The sequence below is a fragment of the Salmo salar genome, chromosome 19, assembly GCF_965601325.2.
Source record: "Salmo salar chromosome 19, fSalSal1, whole genome shotgun sequence".
NCBI lineage: Eukaryota > Metazoa > Chordata > Actinopteri > Salmoniformes > Salmonidae > Salmo > Salmo salar.
Window position 1 is genome coordinate 36,890,184 of NC_138309.1, and position 19,258 is coordinate 36,909,441.

Below are 19,258 nucleotides of genomic sequence, written 5' to 3' on the forward strand. Positions count from 1 at the left end.
TCAATTAGCCTATCAGAAGCTTCTAAAGACATGACATCCTTTTATGGAGTTTTCCAAGCTGTTTAAAGGCACAGTCAACTTAGTGTATGTAAACGTCTGACCCACTGGAAATGTGATACAGTGAATTATATGTGAAATAATCTGTCTGTAAACAATTGTTGGAAAAATGACTTGTGTCATGCACAAAGTAGATGTCCTAACCGACTTGCCAAAACTATAGTTTGTTAACAAGACATTTGTGGAGTGGTTGAAACATTTTTTTAATGACTCCAACCTAAGTGTATGTAAACTTCCGACTTCAACTGTATGACCAGTCTGAAATGTTATCATGACCAGTCTGAGATGTTAACATGACCAGTCTGAGATGTTAACATGACCAGTCTGAGATGTTAACATGACCAGTCTGAGATGTTAACATGACCAGTCTGAGATGTTAACATGACCAGTCTGAGATGTTAACATGACCAGTCTGAGATGTTAACATGACCAGTCTGAGATGTTAACATGACCAGTCTGAGATGTTGTCATGACCAGTCTGAGATGTTTAGTGAAATAGTTATGACCAGTCTAAGGTGTTATCGTGACCAGTCTGAGATGTTATCGTGACCAGTCTAAGATGTTATCTTGGCCAGTCTGAGATGTTATCTTGGCCAGTCTGAGATGTTATCTTGGCCAGTCTGAGATGTTATCTTGGCCAGTCTGAGATGTTATCTTGGCCAGTCTGAGATGTGATCTTGGCCAGTCTGAGATGTGATCTTGGCCAGTCTGAGATGTTATCTTGGCCAGTCTGAGATGTTATCATGGCCAGTCTGAGATGTTATCATGGCCAGTCTGAGGCTATCAGTGGTCAGTCTTTCATTCTTGTCATTTCCTAATCAGGTGTTACCTGTTATCTACCCTGCAACTCACCTGTGTCTCTTCATCCCCCCACTCCAAGGTTCCATGGCCATGGTTATGAGAGACAGCATTATTCCCCGTATTCCACGGCAGCACTACTGTTCGAACGGCCAGATCCCCCTGCCTCCCCCCTTCTGCTTCCTGTCTGAGACCTCCCCCCTCCCCTCCCCCACCGACACCACTTCCTATGTGTTCCTATGTGACTCAGGTAGCCACGCTGGGATCTGGGACCCAGTGTCCTCTCTCTCTCTGTGTAGAGGAGAACATTATCCCCCCAGAACCCTAACTCTTGCTGTGAACTACTCACCCCTCCTATAATCCCAGTCTCTGCTCTACTGCATGGAAAGAGAAGAGAGACATGACTCGCCCAGTACACTCAGACATTACTGGTGCCTGTGTGTGTGTGTGTGTGTGTGTGTGTGCAGACTACAAATGTGAAAGTTCTCACCCTAACCTGTTTGAAGATTTCAGTTCACACTTATGGCTTGTAGATTCCTGGTAAAACATTCCCACAGAGAATCTAGTCCATGTCAAGCCTGACATGTGATGAAGAGATGCTAGCAGCATGTAATGGAAGTTACTAAGCTTTCTCTGTAGGATCACCTGTGTGTGATTTAACACTTTCTTTGCCCCTCACGTTAGAATCACCTCTATAATACATGTTGCCTGTATCCCCAGGTCGGCGTCGCTTCTCCCTGGCCCAGTCAGACAGTCTACTGACCAGGATGCGTTCTGTAGCCAGTGATGAGCTGAACCAGATGATGCAGAGAAGGATGAGTCAGGAGAACCCCATCAGGGCATCAGAGACTGAGTTCATTCAGAGACTACAGAGACTGGTAGTGCTGGCTGTCAACAGGCTCATCTATCATGGTAAATATGGTAAAACAGGCTCATCTATCATGGTAAATATGGTAAAACAGGCTCATCTATCATGGTGAATATGGTAAAACAGGCTCATCTATCATGATAAATATGGTAAAACAGGCTCATCTATCATGGTAAATATGGTAAAACAGGCTCATCTATCATGGTAAATATGGTAAAACAGGCTCATCTATACAACATGCTCCTACAGCAGGGAAATACAAGGGAACTACGGTAATACACAGAGACTGAGTTCATACAGAGACCTGTGGTTCTGGCTGTCAACAGGCTCATATACTATTGTAAACACGGTAACACATATACAGGCTCATTTATCATAGTAAATACGGTAATAAATGCATAGGTTCGTATGCCATAGTAAATACGGTAGTAAATACACAGGCTCATTTTTATTTTAACATATACCACAGTAAATATGGTAATAGAACAGGCTCATATACCACGGTTAGTACCATACAAATTATCTGATATTTGAAACGAATTATCTGTCACTCAGAGCACATTGTGATGCTCCTTCACTACTGCTCTGTCACTCAGAGCACATTGTGATGTTCCTTCACTACTGCTCTCACTCAGAACACATTGTGATGTTCCTTCACTACTGCTCTGTCACTCAGAGCACATTGTGATGTTCCTTCACTACTGCTCTGTCACTCAGAGCACATTGTGATGTTCTTATTGTTATTAAACAACCCGCCAAATGCACATGATTTACTTACTTAGTCCTGTTGAATTCTCAACGACAGGTTAATAAATAGCCTAATGCATGGCTGGCTACTACTACCTGCATTTACTCAAGACAGATGTAGATGAAGGTAGGGTCATTATAATGATGTGTCAGTCGGTAAACATGCCTGGGAGAGAAGAGATGATAACATAACTACAGACGTCATCAGAAATTGAATAATTATACGGACAGACAAAGTAGACCTACTAAAACGACCATATGGCCTCAGCCAAGTAGACCTACTAAAACGACCATATGGCCTCAGCCAAGTAGACCTACTAAAACGACCATATGGCCTCAGCCAAGTAGACCTACTAAAATGACCATATGGCCTCAGCCAAGTAGGCCTACTAAAACGACCATATGGCCTCAGCCAAGTAGGCCTACTAAAATGACCATATGGCCTCAGCCAAGTAGACCCTACTGAAACACCATATGGCCTCAGCCAAGTAGACCCTACTGAAACACCATATGGCCTCAGCCAAGTAGACCCTATTGAAACATCATATGGCCTCAGCCAAGTAGACCTACTAAAACGACAATATGGCCTCAGCCAAGTAGACCTACTAAAACGACCATATGGCCTCAGCCAAGTAGACCCACTGAAACACCATATGGCCTCAGCCAAGTAGACCTACTAAAATGACCATATGGCCTCAGCCAAGTAGACCTACTAAACGACCATATGACCTCAGCCAAGTAGACCTACTGAAACATCATATGGCCTCAGCCAAGTAGACCTACTAAAACACCATATGGCCTCAGCCAGGTAGACCCACTAAAACGACCATATGGCCTCAGCCAAGTAGACCCACTAAAATACCATATGGGCTCAGCCAAGTAGACCCTAAACGACCACATGACCTCAGCCAAGTAGACCCACTAAAACGACCACATGACCTCAGCCAAGTAGACCTACTGAAACATCATATGGCCTCAGCCAAGTAGACCTACTAAAACGACCATATGGCCTCAGCCAAGTAGACCTACTAAAACAACCAAATGGCCTCAGCCAAGTAGACCTACTAAAACAACCATATGGCCTCAGCCAAGTAGACCTACTGAAACACCATATGGCCTCAGCCAAGTAGACCTACTAAAACGACCATATGACCTCAGCCAAGTAGACCTACTGAAACAGCATATGGCCTCAGCCAAGTAGACCCTACTAAACGACCATATGGCTTGAGCCAAGTAGACCTACTGAAACATCATATGGCCTCAGCCAAGTAGACCTACTAAACGACCATATGGCCTCAGCCAAGTAAACCTACTAAAACGACCATATGGCTTGAGCCAAGTAGACCTACTAAAACGACCATATGGCTTGAGCCAAGTAGACCTACTAAAACGACCATATGGCCTCAGCCAAGTAGACCTACTGAAACACCATATGACCTCAGCCAAGTAGACCTACTGAAACACCATATGACCTCAGCCAAGTAGACATACTGAAACGACCATATGGCCTCAGCCAAGTAGACCCCTACTAAAACGACCATAAGGCCTCAGCCAAGTAGACCTACTGAAACATCATATGGCCTCAGCCAAGTAGACCTACTAAAACAACCATATGGCCTCAGTCAAGCAGACCTACTGAAACATCATATGGCCTCAGCCTAGTAGACCTAAGACAACCATATGGCCTCAGCCAGGTAGACCCACTAAAACGACCATATGGCCTCAGCCAAGTAGACCTACTAAAATACCATATGGCCTCAGCCAAGTAGACCTACTAAAACGACCATATGACCTCAGCCAAGTAGACCCACTAAAACGACCATATGGCCTCAGCCAAGTAGACCTACTGAAACATCATATGGCCTCAGCCAAGTAGGCCTACTGAAACACCATTTGGCCTCAGCCAAGTAGACCTACTGAAACATCATATGGCCTCAGCCAAGTAGACCTACTGAAACATCATATGGCCTCAGCCAAGTAGACCTACTAAACAACCATATGGCCTCAGCCAAGTAGACCTACTAAACAACCATATGGCCTCAGCCAAGTAGACCCTACTAAAACACCATATGGCCTCAGCCAAGTAGCCCTACTGAAACACCATATGGCCTCAGCCAAGTAGACCTACTGAAACACCATATGGACTCAGCCAAGTAGACCTACTAAAACGACCATATGACCTCAGCCAAGTAGACCCACTGAAACATCATATAGCCTCAGCCAAGTAGACCCTACTAAATGACCATATGGCCTGAGCCAAGTAGACCTACTGAAACATCATATGGCCTCAGCCAAGTAGTCATACTAAACGACCATATGGCCTCAGCCAAGTAGACCTACTAAAACGACCATATGGCCTCAACCAAGTAGACCTACTGAAACACCATATGGCCTCAGCCAAGTAGAACTACTGAAACATCATATGGCCTCAGCCAAGTAGACCTACTGAAACACCATATGGCCTCAGCCAAGTAGACATACTGAAACACCATATGACCTCAGCCAAGTAGACCTACTGAAACATCATATGGCCTCAGCCAAGTAGACCTACTAAACGACCATATGGCCTCAGCCAAGTAGACCTACTAAAACACCATATGGCCTCAGCCAAGTAGACCCACTGAAACACCATATGGCCTCAGCCAAGTAGACCCACTTAAACACCATATGGCCTCAGCCAAGTAGACCTACTAAAACGACCATATGGCCTCAGCCAAGTAGCCCTACTGAAACATCATATGGCCTCAGCCAAGTAGACCCTACTAAATGACCATATGGCCTCAGCCAAGTAGACCCTACTAAATGACCATATGGCCTGAGCCAAGTAGACCTACTGAAACATCATATGGCCTCAGCCAAGTAGACCTACTAAACGACCATATGGCCTCAGCCAAGTAGACCTACTGAAACGACCATATGGCCTCAGCCAAGTAGACCTACTGAAACGACCATATGGCCTCAGCCAAGTAGACCTACTGAAATGACCATATGGCCTCAGCCAAGTAGACCTACTGAAATGACCATATGGCCTCAGCCAAGTAGACCTACTAAAACGACCATATGGCCTCAGCCAAGTAGACTGACTAAAACGACCATATGACCTCAGCCAAGTAGACCTACTAAAACGACCATATGGCCTCAGCCAAGTAGCCAGGTAATAACTAGGTTGAACACCAATGGCTAGCTACGAACACTGTTTGAGTGAAATAGAGATGAGTGCTGGCAGGTGAAAATGATCTCTGATCACGGATAATAAATAAATACATTCTTGTGTCATAATCATACTCTGAAAGATCTCCATATCTCTTACAATACTTGTTTTGTCTGAGTACTCGGCACACCCCTACCAGATAGTAATTGGATTAATTGTAGTGTGGCTATTGGAACAGAGCCTGTGTCTATACTCTGCAGTGTTTCATGCTGTTGTGCTGTCTTCCCATTCTGACTAATAAGGCATTCTTCTTCCTCCTCCGCCTCCTCTGTTCCCCTCTCCTCCTCTGTTCCCCCTCTCCTCCTCCTCCTTTGTTCCCCCTCTCCTCCTCCTCCTTTGTTCCCCCTCTCCTCCTCCTCCTCCTCCTCCTCTGTTCCCCCTCTCCTCCTCTGTTCCCCCTCTCCTCCTCTTCCTCCTCCTTTTCCTTTGTTCCCCCTCTCCTCCTCCTCTGTTCCCACTCTCCTCCTCTGTTCCCTCTCTCCTCCTCTGTTCCCCCTCTCCTCCTCCTCTGTTCCCCCTCTCCTCCTCCATCTGTTCCCTCCCTAGACGTGAGCCAAGACTTCTACGACCTGCTGAACTTCCCAGACTCCCCGGACCACCACCTGACCCCTGACCCTGTCGACCACGCCCCTGAGGAAGACGGCTCCGTCCCCGGCTCATCAGGCCACACCCCTGGCCCGCCCTCTCCCCTCCCCTTCCCCCTCCCTCCGGCCAACATGAAGAGTTTCCAGAAAGACATTCTCAGACTGATGATGGACGGGATCAAGATCAGTCTGGTTAGCGGTGGTTATAATCAGTCTGCTTAGCGGTGGTTATAATCAGTCTGCTTAGCGGTGGTTATAATCAGTCTGCTTAGCGGTGGTTATAATCAGTCTGCTTAGCGGTGGTTATAATCAGTCTGCTTAGCGGTGGTTATAAGCAGTCTGCTTAGCGGTGGTTATAAGCAGTCTGCTTATAATCAGTCTGCTTAGTGGTGGTTACAATCAGTCTGGTTATAATCAGTCTGCTTAGTGGTGGTTGTAATCAGTCTGCTTAGTCTGGTTAGTGGTGGTTATAATCAGTCTGGTTAGTGGTGGTTATAATCAGTCTGCTTAGTGGTGGTAATAATCAGTCTGCTTAGTCTGGTTAGTTGTGGTTATAATCAGTCTGGTTATAATCAGTCTGCGTAGCGGTGGTTATAATCAGTCTGCGTAGCGGTGGTTATAATCAGTCTGCTTAGCGGTGGTTATAATCAGTCTGCTTAGCGGTGGTTATAATCAGTCTGCTTAGCGGTGGTTATAATCAGTCTGCTTAGCGGTGGTTATAATCAGTCTGCTTAGCAGTGGTTATAATCAGTCTGCTTAGCGGTGGTTATAATCAGTCTGCTTAGCGGTGGTTATAATCAGTCTGCTTAGTCTGGTTAGCGGTGGTTATAATCAGTCTGGTTATAATCAGTCTGGTTATAATCAGTCTGCTTAGCGGTGGTTATAATCAATCTGCTTAGCGGTGGTTATAATCAGTCTGCTTAGCGGTGGTTATAATCAGTCTGCTTAGCGGTGGTTATAATCAGTCTGCTTAGCGGTGGTCATAATCAGTCTGCTTAGCGGTGGTTATAATCAGTCTGCTTAGCGGTGGTTATAATCAGTCTGCTTAGCGGTGGTTATAATCAATCTGCTTAGCGGTGGTTATAATCAGTCTGCTTAGCGGTGGTTATAATCAGTCTGCTTAGCGGTGGTTATAATCAGTCTGCTTAGCGGTGGTTATAATCAGTCTGCTTAGCGGTGGTTATAATCAGTCTGCTTAGCGGTGGTTATAATCAGTCTGCTTAGCGGTGGTTATAATCAGTCTGCTTAGTCTGGTTAGTGGTGGTTATAATCAGTCTGGTTATAATCAGTCTGCTTAGTGGTGGTTATAATCAGTCTGGTTAGTGGTGGTTATAATCAGTCTGGTTATAATCAGTCTGCTTAGTGGTGGTTATAATCAGTCTGCTTAGTCTGGTTAGTGGTGGTTATAATCAGTCTGGTTATAATCAGTCTGGTTAGTGGTGGTTGTAATCAGTCTGGTTAGTGGTGGTTGTAATCAGTCTGCTTAGTGGTGGTTGTAATCAGTCTGGTTAGTGGTGGTTGTAATCAGTCTGGTTAGTGGTGGTTGTAATTAATTTGGAAAGGAAATTAACAATTTTTGAATTGGACTTTCAGTTTGCTTCTTCAGTTGAATGTACCCCGACCCTGTGTTTAATACCTCTGTTTTTCTTCTTCTGTTTGTGCAGTGGGTATTGACATCTCATGACGTGTGAGATGATAGACCGTTATGTGAAGTTACCCTTCAGTGTGTTAGAACTCCCTCTGAATCTCAATGGAACCAATAGAGGGAGGCGTACAGAATGGACGCATGGGGAGGGAGTGGCTCCGTTCTGTACCAATAGGACGCATGGGGAGGGAGTGGCTCCGATAGGACGCATGGCGAGGGAGTGGCTCCGTTCTGTACTGTTAGGATAGGATTATATGTGTTATATATTATATCCGTACTGATAGGATAGATAGGATTATATGTGTTATATATTATATCTGTACTGATAGGATTATATATATTATATCTGTACTGATAGGATAGGATTATATGTGTTATATATTATATCTGTACTGATAGAATAGGATAGGATAGATAGGATTATATGTTTTATATATTATATCTGTACTGATAGGATTATATGTAGAAGCCAGACAACATAGTTTAACATTGATAGATCGTTATATTCCAAAGCAACCGGGAGACAGTGAGTGGTCAGGTATATATAACAGCGAACCAATCTGTGAGTAAAGCGACTCGAACCCAACAAGCCATGGCTTCCCTCAGAGAAACTACGCTGTGACTCAAACCCAACAAGCCATGGCTTCCCTCAGAGAAACTACACTGTGACTCAAACCCAACAAGCCATGGCTTCCCTCAGAGAAACTACACTGTGACTCAAACCCAACAAGCCATGGCTTCCCTCAGAGAATCTACACTGTGACTCAAACCCAACAGGCCATGGCTTCCCTCAGAGAATCTACGCTGTGACTCAAACCCAACAGGCCATGGCTTCCTCCAGAGAAACTACGCTGTGACTCAAACCCAACAAGCCATGGCTTCCCTCAGAGAATCTACGCTGTGACTCAAACCCAACAGGCCATGGCTTCCCTCAGAGAAACTACGCTGTGACTCAAACCCAACAAGCCATGGCTTCCCTTCAGAGGAACGACCCTGTGACTCAAACCCAACAAGCCATGGCTTCCCTCAGAGGAATGATGCTGTGACTCAAACCCAACAGGCCATGGCTTCCCCCAGAGAAGAAGACAAAGAACAACTTGGAGATGCAAATGAGAGGAGCTAACAACTAAAGGATATCCAGGAGAACATAACTAAAATGCTCTGGTTAGTGGTGGTTACCACAACAAACGGCTGAAGGATATCCAGGATAACAGCTAAAATTCCCTCAATGCTCACCACAACAAACTGTTACAATCTGTTGTTAACAAAGTAGATTTGCTTGACAGGAAAGTAGTCTATCGTGTCAGCTATGTATATGCAGGCCGATCACGTGGATGAACAGGACAACAAATGCTCCTTGAAATAAAGGTGCAAACTTTTGAAGTTCAACTGGACCAGCAAGAAAACGGAATGAGACAAAACAACATGAGAATATTGTCCCTACCAGAAGATGAGGAAAAAGGAGACCTTTTCCAGCTACGTGATCAAACTGATATCGGAGGAGCTTGGTGTGGATGTATCACTGGAGGATCTGGAGTGATGCCATCGGATCTGCGTGAAACATAAGAGCGCTAAATACCCTCGCATGATAATCTTCAAGTTGTGGAACGATCACATCAAAATCCATTTGATTCGTCCATGACCTGTCTCCTAGGCTGTCTCCTCTGTCTTACTTAAAACGTAAGCAATTCATTTCCAATCAGACAGTCACTGGGGGAAAACAGGAATCAAGTCTCAACTCCAATTCCCGGCTGTGGGTATGGAAGGAAACACAGAGAATGGAGTTCACGAGTACCGATGAAGCCCTGAACAAGCTGCAGGAAACCTTTCCAGTTGAAAGAGATCCCAGTGCCCTGAGGAGAGACAGAAGCAGAAAAAAAACAGATTAGCACACTAGACTACATACAGTGATGCCCAAGACCAGCTTATCGTTTTTCTGCTCCTTTGCACCCCAGTATCTCTACTTGCACATTCATCTTCTGCACATCTATCACTTCAGTGATTAATTGCTAAATTGTAATAATTTCACCACTATGGCCTATTTATTGCCTTACCTCCCTAATCTTACTACATTTGCACTAACTGTATATAGATTTTTCTATTGTGTTGACACTACCTTTGTTTATTCCATGTGTAACTGTGTTGTTTGTGTCGCACTGCTTTGCTTTATCTTGGCCAGGTCGCAGTTATAAATGAAAACTTGTTCTCAACTAGCCTACCTGGTTAAATAAAGGGGAAATAAAAAAATTGTAAATTGAGACAATATTGTTTCCTCCTCCCCCAATACAATCTAGACTCTATCGTCCCCAAGTAACTGTTCATCTCTAGGAGGTAGCGATGGAATTAGCCGGTTCCAATGAGATACAGTACAAAATACAATATAAAAGAGGAAATATAGCATATATACTACATGGCCAAAAGTATGTAGACATCTGCTTGTCGAACATCTCATTCCAAGATCATGGGCCTTAATATGGAGTTGGTCCCCCCTTTGCTGCTATAACAGCCTCCACTCTTCTGGGAAGGCTTTCCACGAGATGTTGGGACATTGCTGCTACAACAGCCTCCACTCTTCTGGGAAGACTTTCCACGAGATGTTGGAACATTGCTGCTACAACAGCCTCCACTCTTCTGGGAAGGCTTTCCACTAGATGTTGGAACATTGCTACTATAACAGCCTCCACTCTTCTGGGAAGGCTTTCCACTAGATGTTGGAACATTGCTGCGGGGACTTGCTTCCATTCAGCCACAAGTATTAGTGAGGTCGGACACTGATGTTGGGCAATTAGGCCTGGCTCGTAGTCGGCATTCCAATTCATACTAAAGGTGTTCGATGGGGTTGAGGTCAGGGCTCTGTGCAGGCCAGTAGAGTTCTTCCACACCGATCTCGACAAACCATTTCTGTATGGACCTCTCTTTGTGCACGGGGGCGTTGCCATGTTGGAACAGGAAATGGTTTACTTGGTTCTTCAATGGTAGAACTGATAAAGTTAACTTTGATTCTATTCAAGACCAACAAAATCAAATTTATTACATGGAATGTGCACGAGCTCCATGATGGGGGGGAAAGCATATTGTTCTTGAACATTTAAAGAGATTGTCAGCAGATGTGTTTTTCTTGCAAGAGTTACATTTAAAAAAGGACGAATTCAATGTTTATAAAGAGGAGCTGGGTTGGAGAGGCCTATGCTGCCACCTAGTGTAGGAACAGCAGAGGTGTAGGTAGAGGCCTATGCTGCCACCTACTGTAGGAACAGCAGAGGTGTAGGTAGAGGCCTATACTGCCACCTACTGTAGTAACAGCAGAGGTGTAGTTAGATGCCTATACTGCCACCTACTGTAGGAACAGCAGAGGTCTATACTGCCACCTACTGTAGGAACAGCAGAGGTGTAGGTAGAGGTCTATACTGCCACCTACTGTAGTAACAGCGGAGGTGTAGGCATCCTGATAAATAAGACTACACACGTTTCCCTTATATCCCAGCACAATGACCAAGAAGGCTGTTTTCTAATGTTGATTTGTACCTTACATGGGGAAATACACATTGAGTTAATTGTATATGACCAGGCACTAGGGATGGAGGTGTGACCAGGCACTAGGGACGGAGGTGTAGAGGAGATGTAGTCATTGTTTGTGTGTGTCTGTCAGTTGTTGTTCGTATGTATATGTCGTCTTTTTTCTCATTTGTATCTGGTTTAAAAAAAGGGGGGGAAACAACATACTATACAAAAAAATTACTTCTTCATAATGTGTGACTATGATTGTTCTTCCAGGGCAGTACGGGTCGTGGTGGGGCCCCCAGGCAGCAGTGGAGGAGGATCCTGTGGTCGTGTCGGGACACCTTCAGGGTTCAGATCGGACGTCTCTTGGTACACACCCTCTCCCCTGCATTACCCCTCAGGGACAGGAAGGAGGCTCTAGAGTTTGTGTTCGACCCTGCAAACCCTGACTTCCTCAAGGAGAGCCTCAGCCCCGGGTTAGAGGTAAGAGGTCAGAGTTGCTGTTAGGGCTGACCCCAGACATCCTCAGGGGGAGCCCCAGGTGAGAGGTCTGAGGTAGCTGTTAGGGTCAGGTTTAGGTGCTGAGCCCAGACATCCTCAGGGGGAGCCCCAGGTGAGAGGTCTGAGGTTGCTGTTAGGGTCAGGGTTAGGTGCTGACCCCAGACATCCTCAGGGGGAGCCCCAGGGGAGAGGTCTGAGGTAGCTGTTAGGGTCAGGGTTAGGTGCTGAGCCCAGACATCCTCAGGGGGAGCCCCAGGTGAGAGGTCTGAGGTAGCTGTTAGGGTCAGGTTTAGGTGCTGAGCCCAGACATCCTCAGGGGGAGCCCCAGGTGAGAGGTCTGAGGTAGCTGTTAGGGTCAGGATTAGGTGCTGAGCCCAGACATCCTCAGGGGGAGCCCCAGGTGAGATCTAGACAGAGAGAGGGAGAGAGGGAGGGCAATATATTGAGAGAGAGGGAGGGCGAGAGAGAGGGCAAGAGAGAGGGCGAGCAAGAGGGCGAGCGAGCGAGAGAGGGCGAGAGAGAGAGGGCGAGCGAGAGAGGGCGAGAGAGAGAGGGCGAGCGAGAGAGGGCGGGCGGGCGAGCGAGCGGGCGGGCGAGCGAGAGGGCGAGCGAGCGAGAGGGCGGGCGAGCGAGCGAGAGGGCGGGCGAGAGGGCGGGCGAGCGAGCGAGAGGGCGGGCGAGCGAGCGAGAGGGCGGGCGAGCGAGCGAGAGGGCGGGCGAGCGAGAGGGCGGGCGAGAGGGCGGGGCGAGCGAGCGAGAGGGCGGGCGAGCGAGCGAGAGGGCGGGCGAGCGAGCGAGAGGGCGGGCGAGCGAGCGAGAGGGCGGGGCGAGCGAGCGAGAGGGCGAGAGGGCGAGCGAGCGAGAGGGCGGGCGAGCGAGAGGGCGGGCGAGCGAGAGGGCGGGCGAGCGAGAGGGCGGACGAGCGAGCGAGAGGGCGGGCGAGCGAGCGAGAGGGCGGGCGGGCGAGCGAGAGGGCGGGCGGGCGAGAGAGAGGGCGGGCGGGCGAGAGAGAGGGCGGGCGGGCGAGAGAGAGGGCGGGCGGGCGAGAGAGAGGGCGGGCGAGCGAGAGGGCGGGCGAGCGAGAGAGAGGGCGAGCGAGAGCGAGAGGGCGAGAGAGGGCGAGAGAGAGAGAGGGCGAGAGAGGGCGAGCTCGAGAGAGAGGGCGAGAGAGAGAGAGAGGGCGAGAGAGAGAGAGAGAGGGCGAGAGAGAGAGAGAGAGAGAGAGAGAGGGCGAGAGAGAGAGAGAGAGAGAGAGAGGGCGAGAGAGCTCGAGAGAGAGAGGGCGAGCTCGGGAGAGAGAGAGAGAGGGCGAGCGAGAGAGAGGGCGAGCGAGAGAGAGGGCGAGCGAGAGGGAGAGCTCGAGAGAGAGAGGGCGAGCTTGAGAGAGAGAGAGAGAGGGGGCGAGAGAGAGAGAGAGAGAGAGAGGGCGAGCTCGAGAGAGAGAGAGAGAGAGAGGGCGAGCTCGAGAGAGAGAGAGAGAGGGCGAGCTCGAGAGAGAGAGAGATGGCGAGGGAGAGAGGGGAGGGCGAGAGAGAGGGCGAGCAAGAGGGCGAGCGAGCGAGAGAGGGCGAGCGAGAGAGAGAGGGCGAGAGAGGGCGAGCGAGAGAGAGAGCGAGCGAGAGAGAGGGCGAGCGAGAGAGAGGGCGAGCGAGAGAGGGAGGGCGAGAGAGAGGGCGAGCGAGCGAGAGAGAGGGCGAGCGAGAGAGGGCGAGCGAGCGAGAGAGGGCGAGCGAGAGAGGGAGGGCGAGCGAGAGGGAGGGCGAGCGAGCGAGAGGGCGAGCGAGCGGGCGGGCGAGCGAGAGAGGGCGGGCGAGAGAGAGAGAGAGGGCGGGCGAGCGAGAGAGAGAGGGCGAGAGGGCGAGCGAGCGAGAGAGGGAGGGCGAGAGAGAGGGCGGGCGAGCGAGAGGGAGGGCGAGCGAGAGAGAGGGCGGGCGAGCGAGCGAGAGAGGGCGGGCGAGCGAGCGAGAGGGCGGGCGAGAGAGAGAGAGGGCGAGAGAGAGAGAGAGAGGGCGAGCGAGAGAGAGAGGGCGAGAGAGAGGGCGGCGAGAGAGAGAGAGGCGAGAGAGAGAGAGGGCGAGAGAGAGAGAGCGAGAGAGAGAGAGCGAGAGAGAGAGAGGGCGAGAGAGAGAGAGGGCGAGAGAGAGAGAGAGAGGGCGAGAGAGAGAGAGAGGGCGAGAGAGAGAGAGAGAGAGAGGGCGAGAGAGAGAGAGAGAGAGGGCGAGAGAGAGAGAGCGAGGGCGAGAGAGAGAGAGCGAGGGCGAGAGAGAGAGCGATCGAGAGAGAGCGAGGGCGAGAGAGAGAGAGAGGGCGAGAGAGAGAGAGAGAGGGCGAGAGAGAGAGGGCGAGAGAGAGAGAGAGAGAGAGGGCGAGCGAGAGAGAGAGAGAGAGAGAGAGAGAGAGAGAGAGAGGGCGAGAGAGAGGGCGGGCGAGAGAGAGAGGGCGAGCGAGAGGGCGGGCGAGAGAGGGCGGGCGAGAGAGAGAGAGCGGGCGAGAGAGGGCGAGCGAGAGAGAGAGAGAGAGAGAGCGAGAGGGCGAGATCGAGAGAGAGGGCGAGAGCGAGAGAGGGCGAGATGAGAGAGGGCGAGCGAGAGAGAGAGAGAGAGAGGGCGAGAGAGAGGGCGAGCGAGAGAGGGCGAGCGAGAGGGCGAGCTCGAGAGAGAGAGGGCGAGCTCGAGAGAGAGAGATCGAGAGAGGGCGAGATCGAGAGAGGGCGAGCTCTAGAGAGAGAGAGAGGGCGAGAGAGAGAGAGAGAGATCGAGAGGGCGAGAGAGAGATCGAGAGGGCGAGAGAGAGAGAGAGAGATCGAGAGGGCGAGAGAGAGAGAGAGAGAGGGCGAGAGCGAGAGAGCGAGAGGGCGAGAGAGAGGGCGAGAGGGCGAGAGCGAGGGCGAGGGCGAGAGCGAGAGGGCGAGCTCTAGAGAGTGGGCCGAGAGAGAGGGCGAGCTCGAGAGAGAGAGGGCGAGCTCGAGAGAGAGAGGGCGAGCTCGAGAGAGAGAGGGCGAGAGAGAGGGCGAGCTCGAGAGAGAGGGCGAGCTCGAGAGAGAGAGGGCGAGCTCGAGGGCAAGAGAGGGCGAGCTCGAGAGAGAGGGCGAGCTCGAGAGAGAGGGCGAGCTCGAGAGAGAGGGCGAGAGAGGGCAAGAGAGAGGGCGAGAGAGAGGGCGAGCTCGAGAGAGAGAGAGCGAGCTCGAGAGGGAGGGCGAGCTCGAGAGAGAGAGGGCGAGAGAGAGGGCGAGCTCGAGAGGAGAGAGAGGGCGAGCTCGAGAGAGAGGGCGAGCTCGAGAGAGAGAGAGAGAGGGCGAGAGAGAGAGCGAGCGAGCGCGAGAGAGAGAGAGAGAGAGAGGGCGAGAGGGAGAGAGGGCGAGATGGGCGAGAGAGAGAGGGCGAGAGAGAGAGAGGGCGAGAGAGAGAGGGCGAGCTCGAGAGAGAGGGCGAGAGAGAGAGAGAGGGCGAGAGAGAGGGCGAGCTCGAGAGAGAGAGAGAGAGAGAGGGCGAGAGAGAGGGCGAGCTCGAGAGAAAGAGAGAGAGAGAGGGCGAGAGAGAGGGCGAGCTCGAGAGAGAAGAGGGCGAGCTCGAGAGAAAGAGAGAGAGAGAGGGCGAGAGAGAGAGAGAGAGAGAGGGGCGAGCGAGAGGGCGGGGCGAGCGAGCGAGAGGGCGGGCGAGACAGGGCGGGCGAGAGAGAGGGCGGGCGAGAGATTGGGCGAGCGAGAGAGAGAGAGAGAGGGCGAGCGAGAGAGAGAGGGAGCGAGAGAGAGAGAGAGGGAGCGAGAGAGAGAGAGAGGACGAGATCGAGAGAGGGCGAGATCGAGAGAGGGCGAGCTCGACAGAGAGAGAGAGAGAGGGCGAGCTCGAGAGAGAGAGAGAGAGGGCGAGCTCGAGAGAGAGAGGGCGAGCTAGAGAGAGGGCGAGCGCGAGAGAGAGAGGGCGAGCGAGAGAGAGAGAGGGCGAGCGCGAGAGAGAGAGAGGGCGAGCTCGAGAGAGAGAGGGCGAGCTCGAGAGAGAGAGGGCGAGCTCGAGAGAGAGAGCGCGAGAGAGAGAGGGCGAGCTCGAGAGAGAGAGGGCGAGCTCGAGAGAGAGAGGGCGAGCTCGAGAGAGAGAGATCGAGAGAGGGCGAGATCGAGAGAGGGCGAGCTCTAGAGAGAGAGAGAGGGCGAGAGAGAGAGAGAGAGATCGAGAGGGCGAGAGAGAGATCGAGAGGGCGAGAGAGAGAGAGAGAGATCGAGAGGGCGAGAGAGAGAGAGAGAGAGGGCGAGATCGAGGGCGAGAGAGAGAGAGGGCGAGAGCGAGAGAGAGGGCGAGAGCGAGAGAGAGATGGCGAGCTCTAGAGAGAGAGGGGGCGAGCTCTAGAGAGAGAGAGATCGAGAGGGCGAGAGAGAGATCGAGAGGGCGAGAGAGAGAGAGAGAGATCGAGAGGGAGAGAGGGCGAGAGAGAGAGAGGGCGAGAGAGAGAGAGGGCGAGAGAGAGAGGGCGAGAGAGAGAGAGGGCGAGAGAGAGAGAGGGCGAGAGAGAGAGGGCGAGAGAGAGAGAGGGCGAGAGAGAGAGGGCGAGAGAGAGGGCGAGAGAGAGAGTGCGAGGAGAGAGAGGGCGAGAGAGAGAGAGAGGGCGAGAGAGAGAGTGGGCGAGAGAGAGAGAGAGAGGGCGAGAGAGAGAGAGAGGGCGAGAGATAGAGAGCGAGGGCGAGAGATAGAGAGCGAGGGCGAGATCGAGAGAGCGATCGAGAAAGAGCGAGGCGAGAGCGAGGGCGAGATCGAGAGAGAGGGCGAGATCGAGAGAGAGAGGGCGAGATCGAGAGAGAGAGGGCGAGCGCAGAGAGAGAGAGAGAGGGCGAGCTCGAGAGAGAGAGAGAGAGGGCGAGCTCTAGAGAGAGAGAGAGAGGGCGAGCTCTAGAGAGAGAGAGAGAGGGCGAGCTCTAGAGAGAGAGAGAGAGGGCGAGCTCTAGAGAGAGAGGGGGCGAGCTCTAGAGAGAGAGAGATCGAGAGGGCGAGAGGGCGAGAGAGAGAGAGGGCGAGAGAGAGAGGGCGAGAGAGAGAGAGGGCGAGAGAGAGAGAGGGCGAGAGAGAGAGAGTGGGCGAGAGAGAGAGAGAGAGAGAGAGTGGGCGAGAGAGAGAGAGAGGGCGAGAGAGAGAGAGAGAGGGCGAGAGAGAGAGAGAGGGCGAGAGATAGAGAGAGAGGGCGAGAGATAGAGAGAGAGGGCGAGAGATAGAGAGAGAGGGCGAGAGATAGAGAGAGAGGGCGAGAGATAGAGAGAGAGGGCTAGAGATAGAGAGAGAGGGCTAGAGATAGAGAGAGAGGGCGAGAGATAGAGAGTGAGGGCGAGATCGAGAGAGAGATCGAGAAAGAGAGTGGGCGAGCTCGAGAGAGAGGGCGAGCTCGAGAGAGAGGGCGAGCTCGAGAGAGGAGGGCGAGAGAGAGGGCGAGCTCGAGAGAGAGGGCGAGCTCGAGAGAGGGGGCGAGCTCTAGAGAGAGAGAGAGAGAGGGGGCGAGCTCTAGAGAGAGAGAGAGAGGGGGCGAGCTCTAGAGAGAGAGAGAGAGGGGGCGAGCTCTAGAGAGAGAGAGAGAGAGGGGGCGAGCTCTAGAGAGAGAGAGAGAGAGGGGGCGAGCTCTAGAGAGAGAGAGAGAGAGGGGGCGAGCTCTAGAGAGAGAGAGAGAGAGGGGGCGAGCTCTAGAGAGAGAGAGAGAGAGGGGGCGAGCTCTAGAGAGAGAGAGGGAGGGGGCGAGCTCTAGAGAGAGAGAGGGAGAGGGCGAGCTCTAGAGAGAGAGAGAGAGGGCGAGCTCTAGAGAGAGAGAGAGAGGGCGAGCTCTAGAGAGAGAGAGAGAGGGCGAGCTCTAGAGAGAGAGGGCGAGCTCGAGAGAGAGAGGGCGAGAGGGCGAGAGGGCGAGAGAGAGAGAGGGCGAGAGAGAGAGGGCGAGAGAGAGAGAGGGCGAGATGAGAGAGAGGGCGAGAGAGAGAGAGGGGCGAGAGAGAGAGAGTGGGCGAGAGAGAGAGAGAGGGCGAGAGAGAGAGAGTGGGCGAGAGAGAGAGAGGGCGAGAGAGAGAGAGAGAAGGCGAGAGGAGAGAGAGAGAGAGGGCGAGAGATAGAGAGAGAGGGCGAGAGATAGAGAGAGAGGGCGAGAGAGAGAGGGCGAGAGATAGAGAGAGAGGGCGAGAGATAGAGAGCGAGGGCGAGATCGAGAGAGAGATCGAGAAAGAGAGTGGGCGAGCTCGAGAGAGAGGGCGAGCTCGAGAGAGAGGGCGAGCTCGAGAGAGAGGGCGAGAGAGAGGGCGAGCTCGAGAGAGAGGGCGAGCTCGAGAGAGGGGGCGAGCTCTAGAGAGAGAGAGAGAGAGGGGGGCGAGCTCTAGAGAGAGAGAGAGAGGGGGCGAGCTCTAGAGAGAGAGAGAGAGAGGGGGCGAGCTCTAGAGAGAGAGAGAGAGAGGGGGGCGAGCTCTAGAGAGAGAGAGAGAGGGGGCGAGCTCTAGAGAGAGAGAGAGAGAGGGGGCGAGCTCTAGAGAGAGAGAGAGAGAGGGGGCGAGCTCTAGAGAGAGAGAGAGGGGGCGAGCTCTAGAGAGAGAGAGAGGGGGCGAGCTCTAGAGAGAGAGAGGGAGGGGGCGAGCTCTAGAGAGAGAGAGAGAGAGAGGGCGAGAGAGAGAGGGCTGAGAGATAGAGAGAGAGGGCGAGAGATAGAGAGCGAGGGCGAGATCGAGAGAGAGATCGAGAAAGAGAGTGGGCGAGCTCGAGAGAGAGGGCGAGCTCGAGAGAGAGGGCGAGCTCGAGAGAGAGGGCGAGAGAGAGGGCGAGCTCGAGAGAGAGGGCGAGCTCGAGAGAGGGGGCGAGCTCTAGAGAGAGAGAGAGAGAGGGGGGCGAGCTCTAGAGAGAGAGAGAGAGGGGGCGAGCTCTAGAGAGAGAGAGAGAGAGGGGGCGAGCTCTAGAGAGAGAGAGAGAGAGGGGGCGAGCTCTAGAGAGAGAGAGAGAGGGGGCGAGCTCTAGAGAGAGAGAGAGAGAGGGGGCGAGCTCTCTAGAGAGAGAGAGAGAGAGGGGGCGAGCTCTAGAGAGAGAGAGAGAGAGGGGCGAGCTCTAGAGAGAGAGAGAGGGGGCGAGCTCTAGAGAGAGAGAGAGGGGGCGAGCTCTAGAGAGAGAGAGGGAGGGGGCGAGCTCTAGAGAGAGAGAGAGAGGGCCGAGCTCTAGAGAGAGAGAGAGAGGGCGAGCTCTAGAGAGAGAGAGAGAGGGCGAGCTCTAGAGAGAGAGAGAGAGGGCGAGCTCTAGAGAGAGAGGGCGAGCTCGAGAGAGAGAGGGCGAGCTCGAGAGAGAGAGGGCGAGCTCGAGAGAGAGAGAGAGAGAGAGAGGGCGAGCTCTAGAGAGAGAGAGAGAGGG

The 19,258-nt window shown here is 52.2% G+C and overlaps 1 protein-coding gene across 3 annotated transcripts in view; it reads left to right on the forward strand.

The window, feature by feature from the left end:
* Positions 1-19,258, forward strand: part of lyst (lysosomal trafficking regulator) — a 215,517-nt gene that overhangs the window by 140,498 nt on the left and 55,761 nt on the right. For 2 of the 3 annotated variants that reach the window (XM_045702248.2, XM_045702250.2), the window contains 4 exons: positions 938-1,105; positions 1,576-1,767; positions 6,228-6,457; positions 11,685-11,894. In XM_045702248.2, coding sequence (XP_045558204.1) covers positions 938-1,105; positions 1,576-1,767; positions 6,228-6,457; positions 11,685-11,894 — 800 coding nt within the window. The remainder of the gene's footprint in view (positions 1-937; positions 1,106-1,575; positions 1,768-6,227; positions 6,458-11,684; positions 11,895-19,258) is intronic. The other variant, XM_045702249.2, reaches the window with a different exon arrangement.